Genomic DNA, 20,921 nt, shown 5'->3' with positions numbered 1-20,921 from the left:
TTAGTGTGAAATTTTGCACCCAAATACCAATATAAGCCTTCTATATGCTCAAAAAATTTCAGCCCAACCCAACTTACAGATTGCAAGAAAACGCCCAAAAACCGCACTAATGACACTCGGCCGCAACCTTGAAATTTGATGTAGAAACTCCAGAAGTGATTTCTCCTTTTTCAACCGTTAACTCTAGCTCAAAATTAAATAGCCGCTTGATCTCCAAATCTTCTATTACCAAGCCAAAAATTACGTCGATCCAACCAGTAGATCTTCAGATATCACAGAAATCCTATCCAACCCTAGACTGCTAACTTCCGACAACCCTTTGTACTAAAACCCAGATATCTCTTGATTGCATCGTTAGATTAACACAAATTTTTGTATACACTTAGCACACCCAACTATCCAGACAATACCAAATTTTGACCCATAGATGCTACACGACTTGCACAAATCAATTGAGAATGCAAACCATCAATGTTTTATATAAAATCCAAAACACCAAAATAAACACTGACTTTGAGCAGCGATTTCTCTCTCCTTACAAACCCTAATGAAACCAAACTAGTGACCTTAAAAAGAGCTTGAAACTAGCTCTTCGATCCATAAACCCGATCTGAAAAATCCCCCGTATTTTGCCCTAGGCGGCCGTTTTAGTGGCTGGAGGTCGGATTTCGACCCTGTCTCATATCCGGCCGATCCCCGGATATCAATCTAATCTATCCTAGTGGTTTTATAGCCCGATCCTACCCTCAACTTAACCCTAGTATCAACCATGCTAATAAATTATCCTTTTTGTCCTTCTTTTTACCATTTTATGGCCTTTCTAAGGCAATAAAAAAGTTACTACAGCCTAGAAGGTAAAATTACCAACTAGTTTTTATCTACTAGCTATTAAGTGAAGAAAATAGGATTAGAGGCTTTTATAAAAGCCTTGTAAAATATATTGAATGCTTGTTGAACCATGATAATAGAATATTAATTAAAATATCATTTTTTTGTCATATTTTCACCATATAGTCGTGTCACAACACGACACCGGCGCATTCTCAAGCAGGAAAGCACGTAATACGACAGCGCTTCTTGATTCCATTGAAGTTTGTTTTTATAAGTCAAAGGTGTAAATAGAGCTATAACTTGAGAGAAGTCTTTTTGATGAAGATCCGATAGTAGCCGATAAATCTCAAAAAACATTGGACATCTCTTACTATTTTTGGGATCTTCCAATCCATAATAGTTTCAATTTTTTAGGATCCATCATAAGTCCATCATTTGAAATGATGTATCCTAAGAAGTCGACTTGAGTAGTGTGAAATACGCACTTTTTTATCTTTGCATAGAGTTCCACATCTTTTAGTTTTTGCAACACACAACGAACATAAAGTTTATATTTTTCTATATTCTTAGAATAGATTAAGATGTTGTCTAGGTAACAGACAACAAAATCATCTCAAAACTCCCAAAAGACATCATTCATTAGATGTTGGAATGCTGCTAGTGCATTTGTAAGTCCAAAAGGCATGTTGTTGTATTTGAAATGTCCATACCTTGTTCAAAATGTAATCTTCCATTCATCTCCTTCTTTGATGTGTACCAGATTGTATGCTCTTTGTAGATCTATTTTTATATAAATCTTAGCTTGATTCAACTGATCATAGAGTCTAGATATCAAAGGTAGCAGGTACCTGTTCTTAATGGTGATTTTGTTGAGTCCTCAATAATCGACACACATCCACAATGATCCATCTTTTTTCTTCACAAATAAAATTAGAGCTCTTATTGGAGATTTGGAATGGCGTATGAAGTTCTTGGCTAGATTTTCTTCAATATATTCCTTGAGTTCAGCCAATTCATTTTGTGATAAATTGTAGATTGGTCCAAATGGCAAATGGGCTTTTTCTTGAAGGTCAATTGAGTAATCATAGGAACGATGTTCCGAAAAAGTATCCACATTCTTCTTCTCAAATACATCTTAAAAATCTTCATATTAGCTTAGAATGCCACTTGAAGTCTTTCCACTAATAGAAATAGATACGACATAAATGACACAAAGTGATTCTTCTTTTGCAACATGCAAGAAAGCTCTTGTACCTAAAAATATAGGTTTAATTGTATTAGACTTATGACTTTCTACTTGATTAACTACGCTCTTAGTTATACTTTTAAAAAATTTAAGACTAAGAGAAGTCTAATCTATTTTAGGATTATATTTTTCTAGCCATGATAAACCTAAAATGATTGGATTAGAGGGAGATCTAATGATATTAAATATTACAAAGCTACTATGACCATTAGTTGCTACTTCTATAAGAAAGGTTGCATGAATAACATCTCCTAAAGACAACGGACAACCATCTATGACTTCTACATGAACAGGTTTAGTTTTCTTCACTAAAAGTATGCTATATCTTTTAGCAAATTCTTCATCTAAGAAATATGCTAAAGGTCCTGAATCTAACAAGGTAAAGGCTTTGTGATGTTTAGGTCCTGAAATAACATTTCTCGTAAAACAAGGAGAAGGTTCTGAGGAGAGAATAGGACCTTCACTAGGTGTTGTACAAGGTTCCAACCGCACTGTCTCTATTGTAGCTAGACAAACTTGTTTTCTATTATATTATCTTCTTTGATAGCCGTACTCATTATTTTATGGTTGCGTCACTTCTTTAGGCAATGTTGAGCAGTGTGCTTAGGTTCTCCACAATATAAGCACAATCCTTTCTGATGACAACAAATCTTTTCTTGCTCAGTAAGAGGTTTGAAATGTACTACATCAATTTGCATATCCCCTACTTCCAAATGTATGTGTTGAAGAGATGTTGGTGTTTCCATTGAATTATAGTAACATTGAGATCAACTTGTATGATTATCAGATCAAAATTTAAAAAGACAATTGTCACACTTCACAACAAAGTCAATTACTTGACTCAATATTTGAGGATCAAGTAAGTTGAGCATTAATTTTTTTATCTCATATTGTAATTTGTAGAGAAATTGGATAACAAGTGCAACATCATTCTACTTAATATCAATTGCAAGTTGTCAAAACTATGAAGCATACAACATTACTAATCAATTTTTTTGTCACAAAATACGGATCTTATTAGTTGGAACACAAATTATATCATGTTCTCTATACATAGATCGAAAATCCACCAAAAAAACCTCTAAATTATCTGTGGTTGATGTTTTATATATTCTACAATTCCTTTCAGAATAAACCTGTATAAGGAAATTCGAACACAAAGAAAGACTAAGTACATGAGTTTTACTTCTTAGGATCACACAATTAATCGTATTCCAAACCAGTAAAATACTAATAAAGACTACAATGCTTTCTTCCAATAACAATACTCCTTCATCACCTGACAAGAATAATGTGCAACCCTGCACTCTCAAAAGACCGCTCAAAATACATAATTGCTATCCAACACCAGAAATAACTGACTTCACTCTAACAATTTGAATTCACATAATTTCTGTAATTACAGACTTCTTTTGTCAAAACACACACAGCTCTCAATAAACAACAATCATAATCTTCCAATAACTCCTCATATAATTCAATCACTCAGTGCTCCAATTACATAATCAATAATTCAATAATCAATCTCTGATTTATTCTACAGACTCACTTCTCAGTATTCAAAAACTATCCATTACTTTTCAACAACAAAGAAAACAAAGAAACAAAGAAGTAGCACCAAGCTTATCCCTGACTCATGACTATCACAGTCTGGCATTCCAACAAACTTCTACAACTCCTATATAATTGCTCTTGATTTTTAGATTCTAATCGTAATCCTATAATTAACCGCTTTTAATAACTAAGTTAACCATTCGTCCTCCTGAACTAACTATTCTATGGACTATTAGTCTATTTTACCAATATCTTACAAAAATGAACTAATATCTATTCTACATTATCCAATATTAGATCTTATCGTTTAAGAAAAGATAAAAACTATGATAATGCTAAACCTGAAAGAAGCGTAGCAATGAATCTAACTTACGATCCTGGAGTTGGATAACTTTGAGGTTGAAGTTCAATCACAAGTTGTACTTGATTGATAAATCCTCTAAACTTTGATCTAGTGCCATCAAACTTCTTGGGTAGGGCAATTCTTGGTTCTCTAACACTGGAAGGGTGTTCCATTATAGGAGAAGGGACATGATTTGGTGCTGATGTTGAAGCAGCTTTAATCATTTCTATATCTTCACTTCCTACCAATCTTGTTGCTCATTGTGGTGATAAATTGAGTTGATGCATCACAAGTATTAACTCCCTCAATTGCTCTTGCATTTGTGCCATTGCACTCTTTATTTCAGCAAGTTTTGCCATGATAACACTTAGAAAAGAAAAGATGTCTAATATTGCTCAAGACAAATAGAAAAGAGGACTTGAGAACAAAGAAAATACTAAAAACAATATCAGTTTAGAAGAAGGTAATTTGTAACTTCTAATATGCTTATGTCTTATCAAAAGAAAGAGATAATCCACTCCTAATCAAGATTAGACAAAGCTTTGATATTGTAAAGTACATTCTTATCAATCAGAAAAGACAAGAACTTGATAAAAACAAATAAATAAGTGAGACTTTTTTCAAAGAAAGATGAAAAAAATAGAAATAACTAAATATGTATATTAAGAAAGAAACTAGAATGGCTATTGCCAAAAGATAAGAAAACTAGAGACCCTTGAAACTAGACTAGAAACAAGAAAGGAGTAAACAAAAGTGAAGAAGGCTTTACTCTTGCCTCTATATAAACTATCTACCTAGGAGTTACATGGCAACATTCTATAGGACCTCCAAAAACGTGTTGACTTTGCACAACACATATCTTAACTTACAAGGCAAGTTTTCTATATGGGCACCACAAAGTTAGCTTGTTCCGCAAGCTATCAACATGTGTGGCACGTGGTTACCTTGTTGACCAAGTTTCTAACCTACCAATCAAGTATAAACACATATAAAGTCAAAGCAGTGTCTATGAAGCTTTTAGGAAGCTTTTTTAGAAGATATTATGAAATTAATCTATTTTTATCTACTTCTACCTATTCATATCATCTAAGTAATAATAACAATAAATATATGTTCATGACAATCTTCCAATTTCAAGTACATATGATTCTATATTTGTGATTTTAGATTTTTTGATCAATATAGTATATCTTGTATTATTTACAAAAACTATCACAAGTGAAGAAATAGCTAAATTATTTTTTGACAATAATTACCACTGTTATGGATTATCAAGGGATTTTATTTCACATAAGAAGAGTCAATTTATATTAAAATTTTAGAAAATAATCTTTAAAATATTGGAAGTAGACACGAATTTGTCTTTGGCTTTCTATTCTCAAATTAATAGACAAACGGATCTAGTCAATTAAGTTTTGGAATAATATTTGAAGTATATCATCAATTACCATCAAAATGATTAGACAATTCTTTTTTCATTGACAAAGTTTGCTTATAATAATACAGTGTCAATAAATTTATAGTTGGTCCGTAAAAGCACAAAGCTTCTTATTGTGCAGGTCTATATTATTTATATATGTCTTAATTAGAATCTATCCTCTAGTTTGGATATACTTCACTTTGAACTTAAATAATTCAATTCCAATTTAATAGAATTATTGAAATCTTTTGTAATAGATTATATATCTTTCTTTTTTTTAATTTAGATTTTAAATTGAATGGTGAATTAACTTTCTTATAACAAGAAAATCATCTAAGCTGATATTATAGTCACTATTTGTTTTTTACAATCCTATCCTTGGTTATTCTTTTATACACATTTCTTAAACCTAATATAAAAATACCTTGAAACTTGGTTAATAAATTTTTAACTTAACAATACATCTATATTTTAAGTTTCATATCCATAGCTCTTCATAATATCAAGTTATGACCTCTCAAAGTTGTTGCCTTTGACTTGTAATCTTTCTAGACCCTCTTTGCATTAGCAATTTATTCTTTTTGACTCGATTAGTTTTTTCTTTCAATCTTTGCATAAAGATGGATAACTAATGTTTCAAAAACTTATTCTAATCAAAGACTCCAATCAATTACAATAGACTTTCTTCTAAGTCTCAAAATCTACCTTCTTTACTAATTAAAATTAAAGATATAATAACCATTCAAAAACATAGTTTTGTACTTCTTTCTTCTTTTTTTATATCATCTTTTCTTCCTACCATGCGTTGTCTTTCTTCTATCCTTATTTTTTTCAAAAAGTCACAAAGAAAATTCTAAAATAAATAACCATTACTTATAATCTGTCTTCTTTTTTATCCAAAATTCACCAAGAAGACTCTAAGATGAATAACCACTACTTGTGGTCTATCTTTTTATTTATCCAAAAATCACTAAGATGACTCTTAAGTGAAAAACTACCACTTGCGGTCTATTTATTTTTTTATCCAAAAAATTACTAAGAGGATTCTAAGATGACAATCCACCACTTATATTTATCTTATCTTTAATCTCATCTTTTAATCTTCTTGATTATTAGTCTTATGGCTACTCCTCTATTGATAATAAATAAGTACATAAACTAAAACAAATATATAAACTAAAATATCAAATATTAACAACAACCTAATTATATACTTAAGATAGATACAATATATATATAAATACTTATTATTTAACTATTGAATGGCTTATATTATGACAATAGTATATTCTTCTAATCAAAAAATATCTTTCTTTGCCAATAATGGTTATTATTTATAACTTGATGCTTTTGACTTCTCAAAAGCATATATTCCTATGATAGAAGATTTGACAAAATGTTTATGAAACTTACATTCAATAATAAAAATACAATTAAAAGAACCTTAAGAACAACAAAAATCAATGCACATATCTATCACAAGGAAAAATTTCAATTTCACGTAGGCAACAAGGTATGGTTACTTTATTGTAATATTAAGACTATTTGCTTTTGTAAAAAGTTAGATTATCATAGATTTGGACTATTTTCTATTTGTAAATAAATCAATCCATTTGCTTACTAATTGCACCTACTTGAATCTATAAATATCCATCATATGTTCCATGTATCTCTTTTTGAGACATATAAGACAATAGAATTATCAAAAAGAAGACAAATTCCACCTCCTCCTATAAAAATAGATAATAATAAAGAATATGAGGTAGAAGAAGTTTTAGATACATGGAGATGCTAAAATAGGTTAAAATATTTTATTTATTGATACAAATTTGATATTAATAAATGCATATGGAAGCCAATGAAGAATCTTATAAATACAATTAAGAAGATTGATGGTTTTTATTAAAAATACCTATCCAAATTAAGATAAAGAATAACAAATCTTTGTTATAAAAGAAAAAATGTCTAGAAAAGATTATATTCTATCTTCTATCTTTTTTTATATTTTCTATATATTTATAGTATTAAAAAGATAAAAAATCAATAACTAATAGATTTAATTCAAGAGCTATTATTTGTATAGTAAACAAACAAGATATTATAATTGTTGTAACTTTTAAGATGTTGTAATAGAAATGAAGATCTTCAAGAATAATATATTTTATTTCAAATAGATGGTGAAATATAACATCTTTGATATTACAACCTTATAAGAGACTTTTAATATTTGGTGATATTATTATCACAAATATATTATATGAGAAACCAAATAAGAAGTTAAACAGAAGTGTTTTAATAAGAAAGCCAATAAGAACTTGATTAAATCAGATGAATACAAGTTCAATATGAAGATGGTAAGCTAGAGCTTCAAGAAATGTATTGTTAAAATTGAGGATCTTCTCAGCCTCAATTCCAATGTATATTAGGTATTAGGAAGCTTTTCAAAAAATATTCATGTTGCTTGAAGATAAAGCAATCTTTGGAAGCTTCTTAAGAAGTTTCTATATTGCTTGAAAATAAAGCAACCTTTGAAAGCTTTTTAGACAACTTCTTTAATTTTTTTAGAACTTTCTAGAATTTTCTAAAATATTCTAAAAACTATTTGAAACCTTCCAAAATATTCTTAGAATATTTTTAGAATCTTATAGAGCCTTTTAGAATCTAAAAATATTCTAAGAATATTCTTAGAATCTTCTTATTGAATGTCTATAATAATTATTGAAAATAAGAACCATCTTTGATGGTATTTTAAATATTTTATTTGAAGGAAGTTATAAAAGCCTCAAAAATGATCAAATATCAAGGTAGTCTTCTCACTCTAGTATGAAATATTATCAATGGTTTAAAAGACCTATCAACCAATATTAAAAGAAAGAAAGATCATAGTATGTAGCAAATATAATTTGCTACATTTTCAACTTCATCAACATATGATTATCACTCTTTGTAGAAGTTCTTTCTAAAATAAGAGATTATATCATAGACATACATATTTACCTAGATAAAAATATTATGTCAAAAATAAATATAAATAAATTGATATTATCTTATAGAAAAGCTTCTTTGAAGCCTAATAAATGTGTATTTGTCTTTATATATATTTATAATTGAGTAATAAGCTAACAACTTGGCCAATAAATTAGCCACATGTTGTACGTATTAAGCTTGATATACAAGCTAACCATGTAATGCACATATAAGAAACTTGTCTTATATGTTAAATATGTGTCTTGTAAGTTGGACATGTATTGGAGGTCCTATAGAACATTGCTACATAGCTCCTAGCTAGATTTTATATATATATATATATATATATATATATATATATAGAGAGAGAGAGAGAGAGAGAGAGAGAGAGAGAGAGAAAGAGAAAGAAAGAGAAAGAGAGAATGAAGAGTTAAGCCTTCTTCATTCTTATCAACACCTTTGTTTTTCTTAATATTATTTTAAGAGAATTTAATTTTCTTGTCTTTGGCAATAGCCCTTTTAGTTTAATGTTATATCATCTTTAAATAATTATCTAGTCTTTTTGAATGGTAGAAGATTGTATTGATATTTTAATTCTTTGAATTTTATGTCTTTAATATATTATAAAGATGATGTTTTTTTTACAAATATATCTCTAAATTTGTGGCTCAAATTTAAAACAATGTTAAAAATAAATTTTGAAATAAGTGAGATAATAATACTTCAATTACATTTCATGTCAAGTTAGAGAATATAAAAGTTTCACATAAAACATTTATGCTTTAACAAGCATGCTATTGCCAAACATTGAAGACTTTAAGGTTATTCAATGTCTTCTAACCTCAACTCTTATAGTTCAAATACAACACTTACTTTCCAAAATTTAAGACAATGCAATAAATCCCACTTTCTATCATTCAATAGTTAGTAAGTTATTACATCTCACTTACATTCTATCAAAGATTACATATATTGTTAATGTTATAAACTACTATATATAGAATCTTTAAGTCTCTTATTTTCAAATAAACAAATAAATCCTTTTATATGTTACAACAACTTAGAATTGTGGCATTTTATTTAAATAAGAGAGTATAAATGTTTGACACAATTGAAGAATATTATATTTACAATTATATTAGATATATTTAAAGCAAATCAACAACCATTAATTTTGAATTATATTTTTTAGAATTTTCTATCATATTTTTTTTTTTAAAAAATCAACAATAATACTTTAGCATTACATAAGTTAAGTATTGAACTCTCTATGAAATCCAATATGTTTGAAAATCCTCATGAATGATTTTAGAATATAATTTTAATAAGTGAGAATAATCAACTATAACAATACAAATCCTATTTGTATTGCATAAAATCCATGAGTCTATTCAAAATTAAAGTATATTATGGTCTATTATCACTTTCCTAAAGAAAAACCAGAGAAAAGAAAAATTGATATTATGTACATATCAACAAGAAAAAAAAATAACCAACTTCTTCACCAAACCAATAGGCAAGTCATTCTTCAAAAATTTTAATATAAAATTAAAAATATTTAGTTTAATTACAACCAATAGTAGTTGTCATTAAATTTAGCATTAAACTTTTAGATCATTAAAATTATAAACTATTACTTCTTATAATTTTGGCCAAATCATCTTATCCAACTTATGCCCAATTCTTGCATATAATTATTGTGCAACAATCTAATAAAGACAACAATTAATCCATCTTTTTTATTCTTAATCTCATACTTTTTATATACAAAGTAGTATAAAAGATGAAATTGAAGATATAATATTACTACTATTTTTAGAAAATTAGATAAAGATCTAAATTTTCATTACATCTTTCTTTGATCAAACATAAAAGAAGTTATAACTATGATCCATGCATTTTTATCCAACTTTTATTCTTATTTATAGTATTTTCTAAATTTTTCCATCCTTTCAAAATATCACAAAAATATATATCAAATCAAATAGTCACCTAAATAAATAAAATAGATAGAAGTAGATAAAAATAGATTAATTTCATAATATCTACTAGAAAAGCTTCATAGTTGCGATTTCACCTTTATATATGTTTATACGTGATTGATAAATTAGAAACTTGGCCAACAAGTTAGCCATGTATTGCACGTATTGATAGCTTGTGGTACAAGCTAATAATGTGGTGCACATAGAGGAAACTTGCCTCATAAGTTAAGATATGTGTTTCACAAATTAAGCACATGTTGAAGGTCCCATAGAACATCGCCACATAGTTCTTAGGTAGATAATATATATAGAGGCAAGGATGAAGTCCATCTTCACTCTTATCAACTCCTTTCTTGCTTCTAGTTTAATTTCAAGGGTCTCTAGTTTTCTTGTTTTTTGGCAATAGCCATTTTAATTTCTTTTTAATATATATATTTTCTAATTTCTATTTTTTCATCTTTTTTAGAAAAAAATTCCACTTATTTATTTACCTTTATTAAATTCTTATCCTTAACACAATATTCTTAAGAAAATTAACTTCAAAAGTATATAGATTGTGAAGATGAATAATTAAGTTACACCTTAATGGTTACCCTCTATATCAAATAATAGAAAAAAGTACTATTCCTTCCAACCAACCATGTGTATCATTGATTTGTTTTTAGTTAAATACTCTCTAAATTGCTCAAAACAAAGATAAGAGTTCAACTCAATAATTCATGTTTGTTGCTATCTTTCTACAAATGTTTGCTTACTTAAAACCATAGTTATAGTATGGCATTACAAAAGCTTTCTTTTGAGCAATTTTGCTCTTTTTTATACACTTTCTTTAATATTATATACCTACCAATAAAACACATGTAAGAAGGGATGTTGGATTGTTTCATTCATACTATCCTTATATGTGTTTCTTTGTTATTTATCATCTTTTGTGCATCAATATTTAAAAGAGACTTTGTTATATTCAAAATAGTTTTTTCTTCTTTTTCATTTTATATATTTAAAGTATCTATCACTAGATTATAGAATGATAATATTTTTGCAAGCTCAAAGTAGATTACATTTTTCTTCACCAAAAGATAAGTTACTTTTGAATTGAAAATAATAAGAATCAGATTAGGTCGTAGGATAAGCTAGATTGTGCAAAGATTGGAGCTACATTGAGATAAGAAGACATGTATTTACATCAACATGAAATCAACAACAATAGAACAATGTCAAGTAATTACATAACAAGACAACTTAGAAGGTTGCCAAAATTTCACCACCACCAACACAAATGTAGTGAATATATAAAAAAAAAAAAAAAAAAAAAAAAAAATCTATGAGGATCCAATAACCTTGAACTTTTTCTTCACAAATTTCAAGCTAGAATTAACAATGTTATACTCTCTTAACATACCATATTATAAACTTTATTAGATTTAAAACAACATAAAATTGTATAATTTAATGAACGAGACATTATATCAATAGGATATCAATACATAATTAAAGTGACAACATAAAAATAGCCAAGCAATAAGTGAAAATCTAAGTCATCTAATAAAATAATCATATGTTAAACACTCATATCAATGAATTGATTATGAGTTGAGTTGATTTTTATAGATTATATCAAGAAACTTGATTTATTTGTGAAAAATGTGTAATAATTTTCATTTTTATTTTATTCTATTCTATTGGCTACTTATAAACGATTGAAATATATATATATATATATATATATATATATATTATTTAATATCTTAAAATTCCTATCACTAACTTCTAAAATCTCACCAAGTAAATAATAATCATTCAAAAAATTCATTGCATGCTTTAAGAAAAATTTCAACTTCAAATTTGTTAATCATATTATACACATATCTATTTACATTCAAAAGCTAAAGCTCGAGGAGAATATTTTTTAATATATATATTATATATATATATATAACTTTTAATTTAATCCAGTTTAATTTTAAATTTTTTAATTGATATATATATATATATATATATATATATATATTTTATATAAATATATACACATATTTTTCAAAATCTTAATCCCATCACAATCAAACAAAATAATCTTTGTACATACTCATACAATATACAATGTATAATAATACTTTAAGAAAAACATTTTCTTGATTAAAAAACATGTTTGAAAAAAAAAAAAAAAAAAAAAAAAAAACGACCATACATTTAGACACTTTACACTTTAGATGTTACAAAAGACACTTTGCAAAATGTTCATATGTAATCTACTATACTTGTAAAGAAAATTATATCATATTCATAAAATCTATTATTGGCTGTGGTTTAAGTCTCACTTTAAATACTAAGTTAAATATAATCATCAACAACAATCTCATGGGTTTTCTGCCAATCTTTCTCAATCATTATAATTACTCTGAGTTTTGTTTGTACATATCCACAGCTTCCAATTCTTTTTCAGATATTCTGCTTAACCTTCATGGTTGAAACTCAAGCCACAATTTCTGATCTAAACACGTATTAAGAGAATGGACTCATCTTGAACAATCAATATTCAATGATTTCATATTATATGAAAACATATTCCCTACACTTTTCACACTAACACATTTCTTCAAAGCTTGAATTAGTCTCTAAAGGAGTAGAAGCTTCAACGTTTACAAACCAAAAATCTCCACATAGGATTACATAAATAACATGGCCTACAACAACTTCCATTGTCACATATGGTGTGACATAAATAAATTCCATCCTTTTTAACAATCGTCTACTGTTGGACCATCACGCAATGTTCCTTTTGCAACTCCGTATATCTTCCAAGATCAACACTGGATTTGGGAACCCTATGCATCTGCTGAATACACACAAACACCACAACTTCCTCCCATCTTTCCCTTTGGATTTGATGCTGAACCGTCCCTCATCTTCACGCACAATGTCACCGTCTACTTGCTCTTCTTTCCATCACATAGACTCGCAATACGTCAAAATATAATCCGCGCATTCTTTGAACCAACATGCGTGATTTACTGAACACAGCTCCTCGTCCGGCCTTTCTCTTATCTAAAGACCGTGCCTGCTCGACACTTCTGCTCCTCCGCACTGCTGCCTCCCGTGCACACACTCCCTCCCGGATGTGTCTCCCGCTACCCCAAAACCGAATCGACACCGCGCGTCGCGAGGGAGGTCCCCGAGCACCCATTTTCACCTCTCCAACTCACCGCGTACGCCGAGTCCCAGCATCCTCTCACCTCACGCTCTCCTCCTACGTTACATTTTCGGCAGAATTCGGCCGTGGTACATTTGGTCCAACAGAGCTTTCGATTCTGGCCTTCGCAGCAACCCCTTGTTGTTGGCCGATCCGGTTCCTAAGCATACGGGGCCACACCAACTTCCCCCTCCCTGCAACCACCACCCAACAGCGCCGTCAGCCCGAACCACGCTGCAGAACTGCAACAAATATACGACATCCTCTCCGCATCCACGAGCGTGCGCCTGCACGCATCTTCACTACTTCCACAAACGACGACCTCGCCCTCCGCTCCATTTCATCGCATCCGTCACATTCTCGAGGGATCCAACGTTGTTCAGCGCGCTCAGTCTCATCTTACCCAACCGGCGTTGCACCAGGCACCGTTCTCACGTTCTGTGCCTTCTCAGCAGTGCCTGGTCCCCTCCTCTTTTTGAAATGCCCGCTCCGTCGCCCCGCGCGGACACTACCCCTCGCACCTCAACCCACACATTCCGTCCTGGTGAAGCATGTCCTTACCGTAGCAATTGGGGCACTCTGTGTACTCGTACACGTCCTTGGGCCGCTTCCGGTTGAGCGCCTTCCATTTTCCCGTTCCGCCGCACATATCGCCTGCACTCACAGAATGTGCGGTGTCAGCCTCGGTTCACCCGCCACAGAAGACCACAACATAACTTCCATTCCCTCGCGTTTCGTAAGCTACGCACAAGGAACCGCGCCTTGCCCCTGACAATTCTTGCAAGGAGCAGCTGGAACACCCTCCTTCTCTGCAGCTTCCGCTTCGTCCCCTGTTACTTCGCGCCTTGCTAGTGCAGCCAACCCGAAGCCGCATGCGCACAACATTCGCCTCCGGGGAATCGACACCTCTCGATCTGCCAATGACCTTGTTGTCGACTCGTTCGATTGCGACGAACTGGATTCGGCTTCCCCGGATTCACCAGCTCGAACCGCGACCCGCGACCGCCTCGCCGCCGGCGAAACCCCTCGCCCGCCACTTCTCGTCAGACCCGCCGCTTTCGTCACCTGCACCGCAAGTCGATCCGGCTCTGTGATTATTGTTCCTCAGGTTTTGATCGACACAGCATCTCACCCTGCTTAAGCTCACTGACCCAGGGTTCTGTACCGCACACCAAATCCACCCTCCTGCGTCGGCTCCACCCCGCGACTTCTCTCACAACGTTTCAGTCCGCAGAAAGCATGCGCTGTGAACGGAACAGCCCCACCGATAACCTTCTTGCAAGTCGGACATGAAACCTGTGACAGCCGCGGGATTCTGGAAAAAACCATAAACCTTCCGCATGCCAAACTGTTCCAATTCTCCCCGCAAAACTCAGCTTCCCACATCCAATACAAACGCACCGCACGCGCTTGCACGCTTCGTGAGGTGCTGGGGGTACCCACTCCACGACTGAAGTAGAGCGGTGCGCGCCACCCCACACTCCCACGTCGGTGCTTAGTCATTCACTCGCACGACCCTCCACAACCAATAAACCCGACAGCGACACTGGCGCACTAGAATTCCATTTCGGACAAATCTCGCATCGTTAACAGATGACTCCCAACCCCCCACTCTTGCTGCAACGCAAAACGACTACACAGACGAGGCTGGAGCGAGCGAGGACTAACATGTACATTCAGTCCACAGACAGCCACCCGCTTCCTCACGGACGTGCCCCTCTTTGGCTTCTGCTTCCGCCCGCCCATGCAGCTCCCACCCTCCCGCCCGTGGACACCACCGAGAACGACGACACTTGGGTCGCCATCGCTCTAGCTCCGGTCCTCCCAATTCTCTCCTCAACTCCTGCGGACACTGCAAAATCCTCGATCCGGCTGCCGTTCCGGTGCGCTGCGAGGGCGGACAGGGCAAGATAAGGTGCGCGTAGCGCTGCGACAGCGGCTGAACAAAGTCGGCCCTCGCCGGCGGGGTGGCCGCCTCGCTGCTTCTCTTCCTCCACCTTACCACAGAGGTGGAGATGGTCTCGCGGCCTCAACGTCCTGCTCCTGAAGCCTCACGTTGCTGTGCTCGCAAATATCCGGCTGCACAACGAATCCATGTCACCAACGTCGCCCCCACAAATAGTTTGTGGGTTCTACTAAAGGTGCGGAGTGGCGAAAGAACACACCTCCAGCGATCCTATGTGGCGGGGAGGGTCGCAGAAGCGACTTTAGATTTTATCCTCAAAGCTTGTGAGGTTGGCCATCTCCACGCCGTTCAGGGTCGTAGAGGTTTTCCTGGATCAAGGTGTTGCCCTGGATGCTGGGCGACGCATGCGTCTCCAGGAGAGCCACCCAGACTCTTTGGAATTTATCCAGGTCCAGTACAAAGAGACAAGGTCGTCCGTTTAGGATTTGAGATTGCAGAAGGGTCTCTCTTGATACAGCTTCACAGATGGGGCATGCACAGATTGCCGTTTGCCGTAGTTGCAAACGTGCAGAGGTGTTGCTCACATCCAATTACAAGGCATTGTCTAAATTCGGTTCTTGCAAATGTCTTTTGCTTAGGGTCATGAAAATGCTTTCAAGTGAGCTATGGACTACCTGGAGTTGACTCCATCAATGATGTAGCTGCTCATGCAATGTAATGTTTGCACTCAATAAAAACAGTACTGCCCAACTCATAATGACAAACCCTTGTTGTTGATAATGTTAGTATAAACTAAGTCCATATTTGCATCAAGTACATGTAGTGAAAGTGAATGTTGTTCACTTTTCTTTTTCTTTTTCAAAATAGAGATGTGTCATGATACTTAACAAATGAAGTTGGCCCTCAGTATATGCCCATAATTGAACAAACCTTTGTCACAATGTATGGGAGATGGAATACTTTGCATTTTCTAAGTTGAAGAATATCAAGGATTAATGCTTTTGTAAGATTTTGGTAGCAAGCCATGGATCATGCAAGCTCAAGGAAGACGTTTTGAGGTGTAAAATTTGAAAAAGGACATGTTTCAATTATTTTATCAAAGTGGAATACATTTAAAATCTTCTAGTATTGAAGCAACATGCAATGAATTATAAACACCATGTCATTACTATATCTTGTTCTATATCACTACTATAAAGACCTTGACTATATATATATATATATATGTATATATATATGCATACAATAAATTCCTAATCAAGCAACATTAGTTATTAAAGAATTATAAATATAAGAAGATCAAAATTATAATATCTTTGTAATTATGTATTTTTAGAGAATTTACACTATAAGCAATATGGATAGAGACTTCCAAGGTTTTGAATAAAGAATAGTTAAAAAAAACATACAAGAGTCTAGAAGGAAATGATTCATAAATAATATTGTCAATTTATGATGGCTAAGATATATATGTTATAAAAACTAACAAATATACACTTAATGATATAATGTTACTATAAGATTTTAGATATCAATGAAATATTGATCCACAGTTTTAAATGTGTTAAATATGGTTTAAAGTGATTAATACTTGCCATAAAAATAAATTAATCAAAAGCACTAATAAGGCATATACATCATAAGTGCAAGTTGATATTGAAGGCCTTTGATACAATTTTTACACATGATACAACAAAGAGTGTAGATTTCATGATACTTATAAAATATAGTTTCAATATGTGTATTATTTTTTAGAAATGAATGAGTTTAATAACAACTATACATTTAGATTTAGTCTTCTTCTACTATTTCTTATCAACTATATATCATTTCATAATATTTCAAAGAGTCCTATTTATGAATAATAATTTAGTATTCTAATATTTATAATTTCTTAGCTTAAATTAGACTTGGTCATTTTACCAATTTTTATACTAAGGCTTTACAAATAGAACACTTAAATCCAAACTTGTATATTTAGTAACTTGCATCATCTTTTATGACACCATTGTTAAGAAAGGCAAATCTAATTGATATGAATAAAGGAAAACCTTCAAATATCAAAAAACTCATTAAAAATGTCCCTAAAGTTTTAATTGATATTGCATACAAAAAAAGATTTAAAATATATATATATATATATATATATATATATACAATGAAATAATAGACTTTAATCAATTGTAACAATATTGAGATTAATAAAGAGTTTAATCCAAAGACTTTTATGTTGGATGCCTAAAAAAAAAAAAAAAAATTATGTTCCATTGATTCTAGAATTTTATGATTTAAGTTATACACATGTAAGATCAAAACTTTTACAATAATAATGCCAAACATCAAGTAATTCATGCATAAAAAGTGTGTGTGGTAATGTATTTTTAATTGATTTTACTTTTTTTCCATAAATTAAAGATAAGATATTGATCTTATTCATGAACTTACAAAATCCTTATAAAAGTACAATCTATGCACTACAATCTACTCCAAAGTAAATTATCAATTTTGAAATATGTACTTTATGAAGATTGATGCTTGAAGAAATAACATTTCAAAATAATACATATTAAAAGTAAAAATTTAATCTTCCTACTTACATCAAGAACCCAAAAAAAAAAAAAAAACAAACAAATAAACGAACAAACAAACATACCTAATATAAAACCTAATATAAAAAAAGTCATTATTGTCCAAAACTCAATTACTTTGCTTATGGTAAATATCATACTTTTATCAATCAAAAGATATGTAACAAGTGAATCAATCAAGTGTGACATGTTTACATATCATTCTTTTAGAAATCAACAAGCATATGACTCTTAATCCAAATTATTTCTATACATATTAATTTATTCTAATAAACATGTTATTCTCTAAAGGCAAATGAATACCTTGGACCATTCACATGGCATTTAATCTTATAAAAGTCATTATAGGTGCAAGCACAAAAGAATAGGATTAGGTAGTTATTTATATACATCTATGAAAAATTTTAGTTTCAATCATATATATATATATATATATATATATGTGTATGTATGCAGACCTTTCAATGCAAATATAACTATAAATTCAAACAATATCAACATACATGCTCTAGTTTATATAACTTTGAATTAAAAAAATATAGAATTTTGTCTACTTACAAGTTTTGCTTTATTATATTAGTATTTATGATATACAAGATTTGACACCAATTTAATTTTTAATGAATGATATAAAACTCATAAAGTTGAATTGTAATGGTTTAAATATGATATCCAAAGATTTCAATAACATTGATAACATTTGTACAAAAAAAATAGTCGTAGAAGAATAAAAACCAAACACACAATGGACATTGTACAATTGGATGTGTGTGGTACAATAAAGACTACTTCTATAAAAAGGGCTTATAATTATAGATTTTGCTCACATACTTTCTAAAACAAATTTAGACATACATGCTACAAACTACAAAGACTTTACTTTGAAAGGCTTAAAGCTTTTGAAAAACTTGAGTTACATGAAATTTGAGCAAAACACAAAAATCTCAAGGTTGGGCAATAGAGATGAATTAAAGTCTAGATGACACCAATAGTTCATGTGAGAAGATTCTACTAGAAGCTATTATTCAATGCCTTTATATTCCATAAGAAAATTGAATGAAAATTAATACATTGTTCAATTCTACACATGTCAAAGACACAGTTACATGTACTAAGTTTTTACCTTCAGACCCAAGTGAAAGCAGTATCCAATACAATGATCACAGCGTCCCAAACTACTCCACTGTCAATAAAATCCAAAGAAATATGAAGTGATAAAAAAATATTGCATATCATATGCACGGCTGTAGGACTGAATTACATATATTAAGCTATCCAATTGTATGAGAAACAAGCATGATGCAAAAAAAATTAGGTGTACACTTCCTGCATATTCTAATTCAAAACAAGAAATTGGTGTAGACCAAAAACATATTGCAGATTACCACGTTGTTCAACCCACGGAGCCTTCCAATTCTTAAGTTGCAGACGAAGAGAGGTAGCATTCTCAACACTTGACAATCAGGGTCAGCGGTTGCTATGGTACTGGTTGCTACTAAGCACAACTACAGCACAAGACAGCAGTAATTCGATTATCAGCTTGGATGGTGAAGCCACTAAACCGATTACACATCGAACGATGCAAATCTCTTCAAATCTCGTCTGATGCCATTACCAAGTTTAACAGCTTGGAAAAAGTGTATCAAAACATTTAAAAGGAGGCAAAAATCTAATAACACCACACGAAGAAAAATCATTCAAGCCCATGCCAGGATTGTTGATGTATACAATGATACGATGTAAACAGTAACATATATGATACACGTGCAATGAATGTACCAGGCCAACCTAAAATATACACTTTTTGTGTATATTGACTGGCGGTGAAACTTATTGTGCAAATCTTGAGAAACATCCTGAATCATACATCATCATTTCGGGCCAAAACCACTCAAAAGCAAATCTTATTCTGAACAAATCGGATTAACAACATGAAAAGTAAAATACTACGCACACAAAAAACACGCGATCTTTATTGGACCCAAAATCACCTACTAAAATTGCCAAACACAAACGACATTCCCAACTTGTACAACGTACGCATTGCTTACATGAACAACAACTCCATGGTACTAAGACAAAACCAAATTACAAACCATTTGGTTTTAGCAACTTATGACAGCTGTAACAACTTCGACCCAAAAAAAAAACAAAAAAACAAAAACAAAACAAAAACAAAACAAAACAGAAATATCCAACACCAGATCAACTATGCAACATCATCCTCACTACCAAAAAAACCCACTAAAGCATCACAACGAAACTTATAAACCAACATCCTCCACACTGCGTACCAGTCAATAGTGCACTCCATTTACACTACATCCAAACATCACTCTTACACTATAACCACATTCATGTGAAACACCGCTTCCCTTTGTAACAACACCATTACATTCGTTCACGAAAACCGCCTCATAACTCATATTCCACTGCCTACGCACACGAAAACGAACCCACAGATTCAGCACAATCATACGCTCATTTGACTACATAAAACACCTCTCCCAACGTCGAAAGTTGCACCTCATCTCTTCATTCTCCAAAACCTGCCCATCTACTCACAATGTCCCATCCACTTAGCGCTCCCCTGTCTGTTTCTATTCTTGTCATCCTCGACTTTGCCCCCCGTGTTGTTCTCCCTTGTTATTGTCAGACCAAACTCTCACGCCACAACAATACTGCTCTCGTCACACTTGTGCAAAGTGGTGCACAAATGCCATGACGCCCTTGACACGCGAAGTGAACAAGCACTGTGCTTTTGTGAATGGGCCCAACACACCCCACCTCTTCCATCGCATCGTTACTCCGCACCCATGGACTCATTTCCACTCGCCGTCACGCCGCTCCAAAAATAACACGACTGACCCCGTACATCAAACGTTTTGATTGCC

General features: G+C 32.4%; 1 protein-coding gene across 1 annotated transcript; it reads right to left on the bottom strand.

Annotated features, from left to right (window-relative positions):
- Positions 1-12,864: 12,864 nt before the first annotated feature.
- On the bottom strand, positions 12,865-15,650 carry LOC149989437 (uncharacterized). Its single transcript, XM_090250115.1, has 4 exons — positions 15,202-15,650; positions 14,283-14,598; positions 14,095-14,187; positions 12,865-13,727 (listed from the first exon to the last, which is right to left on the bottom strand). Exons 1-4 carry the CDS (start codon positions 15,277-15,279, stop codon positions 13,591-13,593), a joined length of 624 nt encoding a protein of 207 aa, XP_090106241.1. The 5' UTR covers positions 15,280-15,650; the 3' UTR covers positions 12,865-13,590.
- Positions 15,651-20,921: the final 5,271 nt, after the last annotated feature.

Source organism: Physcomitrium patens, chromosome 4 (genome assembly GCF_059467195.1).
Source record: "Physcomitrium patens ecotype Gransden chromosome 4, ASM5946719v1, whole genome shotgun sequence".
Classification (NCBI taxonomy): Eukaryota; Viridiplantae; Streptophyta; class Bryopsida; order Funariales; family Funariaceae; genus Physcomitrium; species Physcomitrium patens.
Note: the sequence above shows the minus strand (reverse complement) of the source record. Positions and strands in the feature narration are given on the sequence as shown.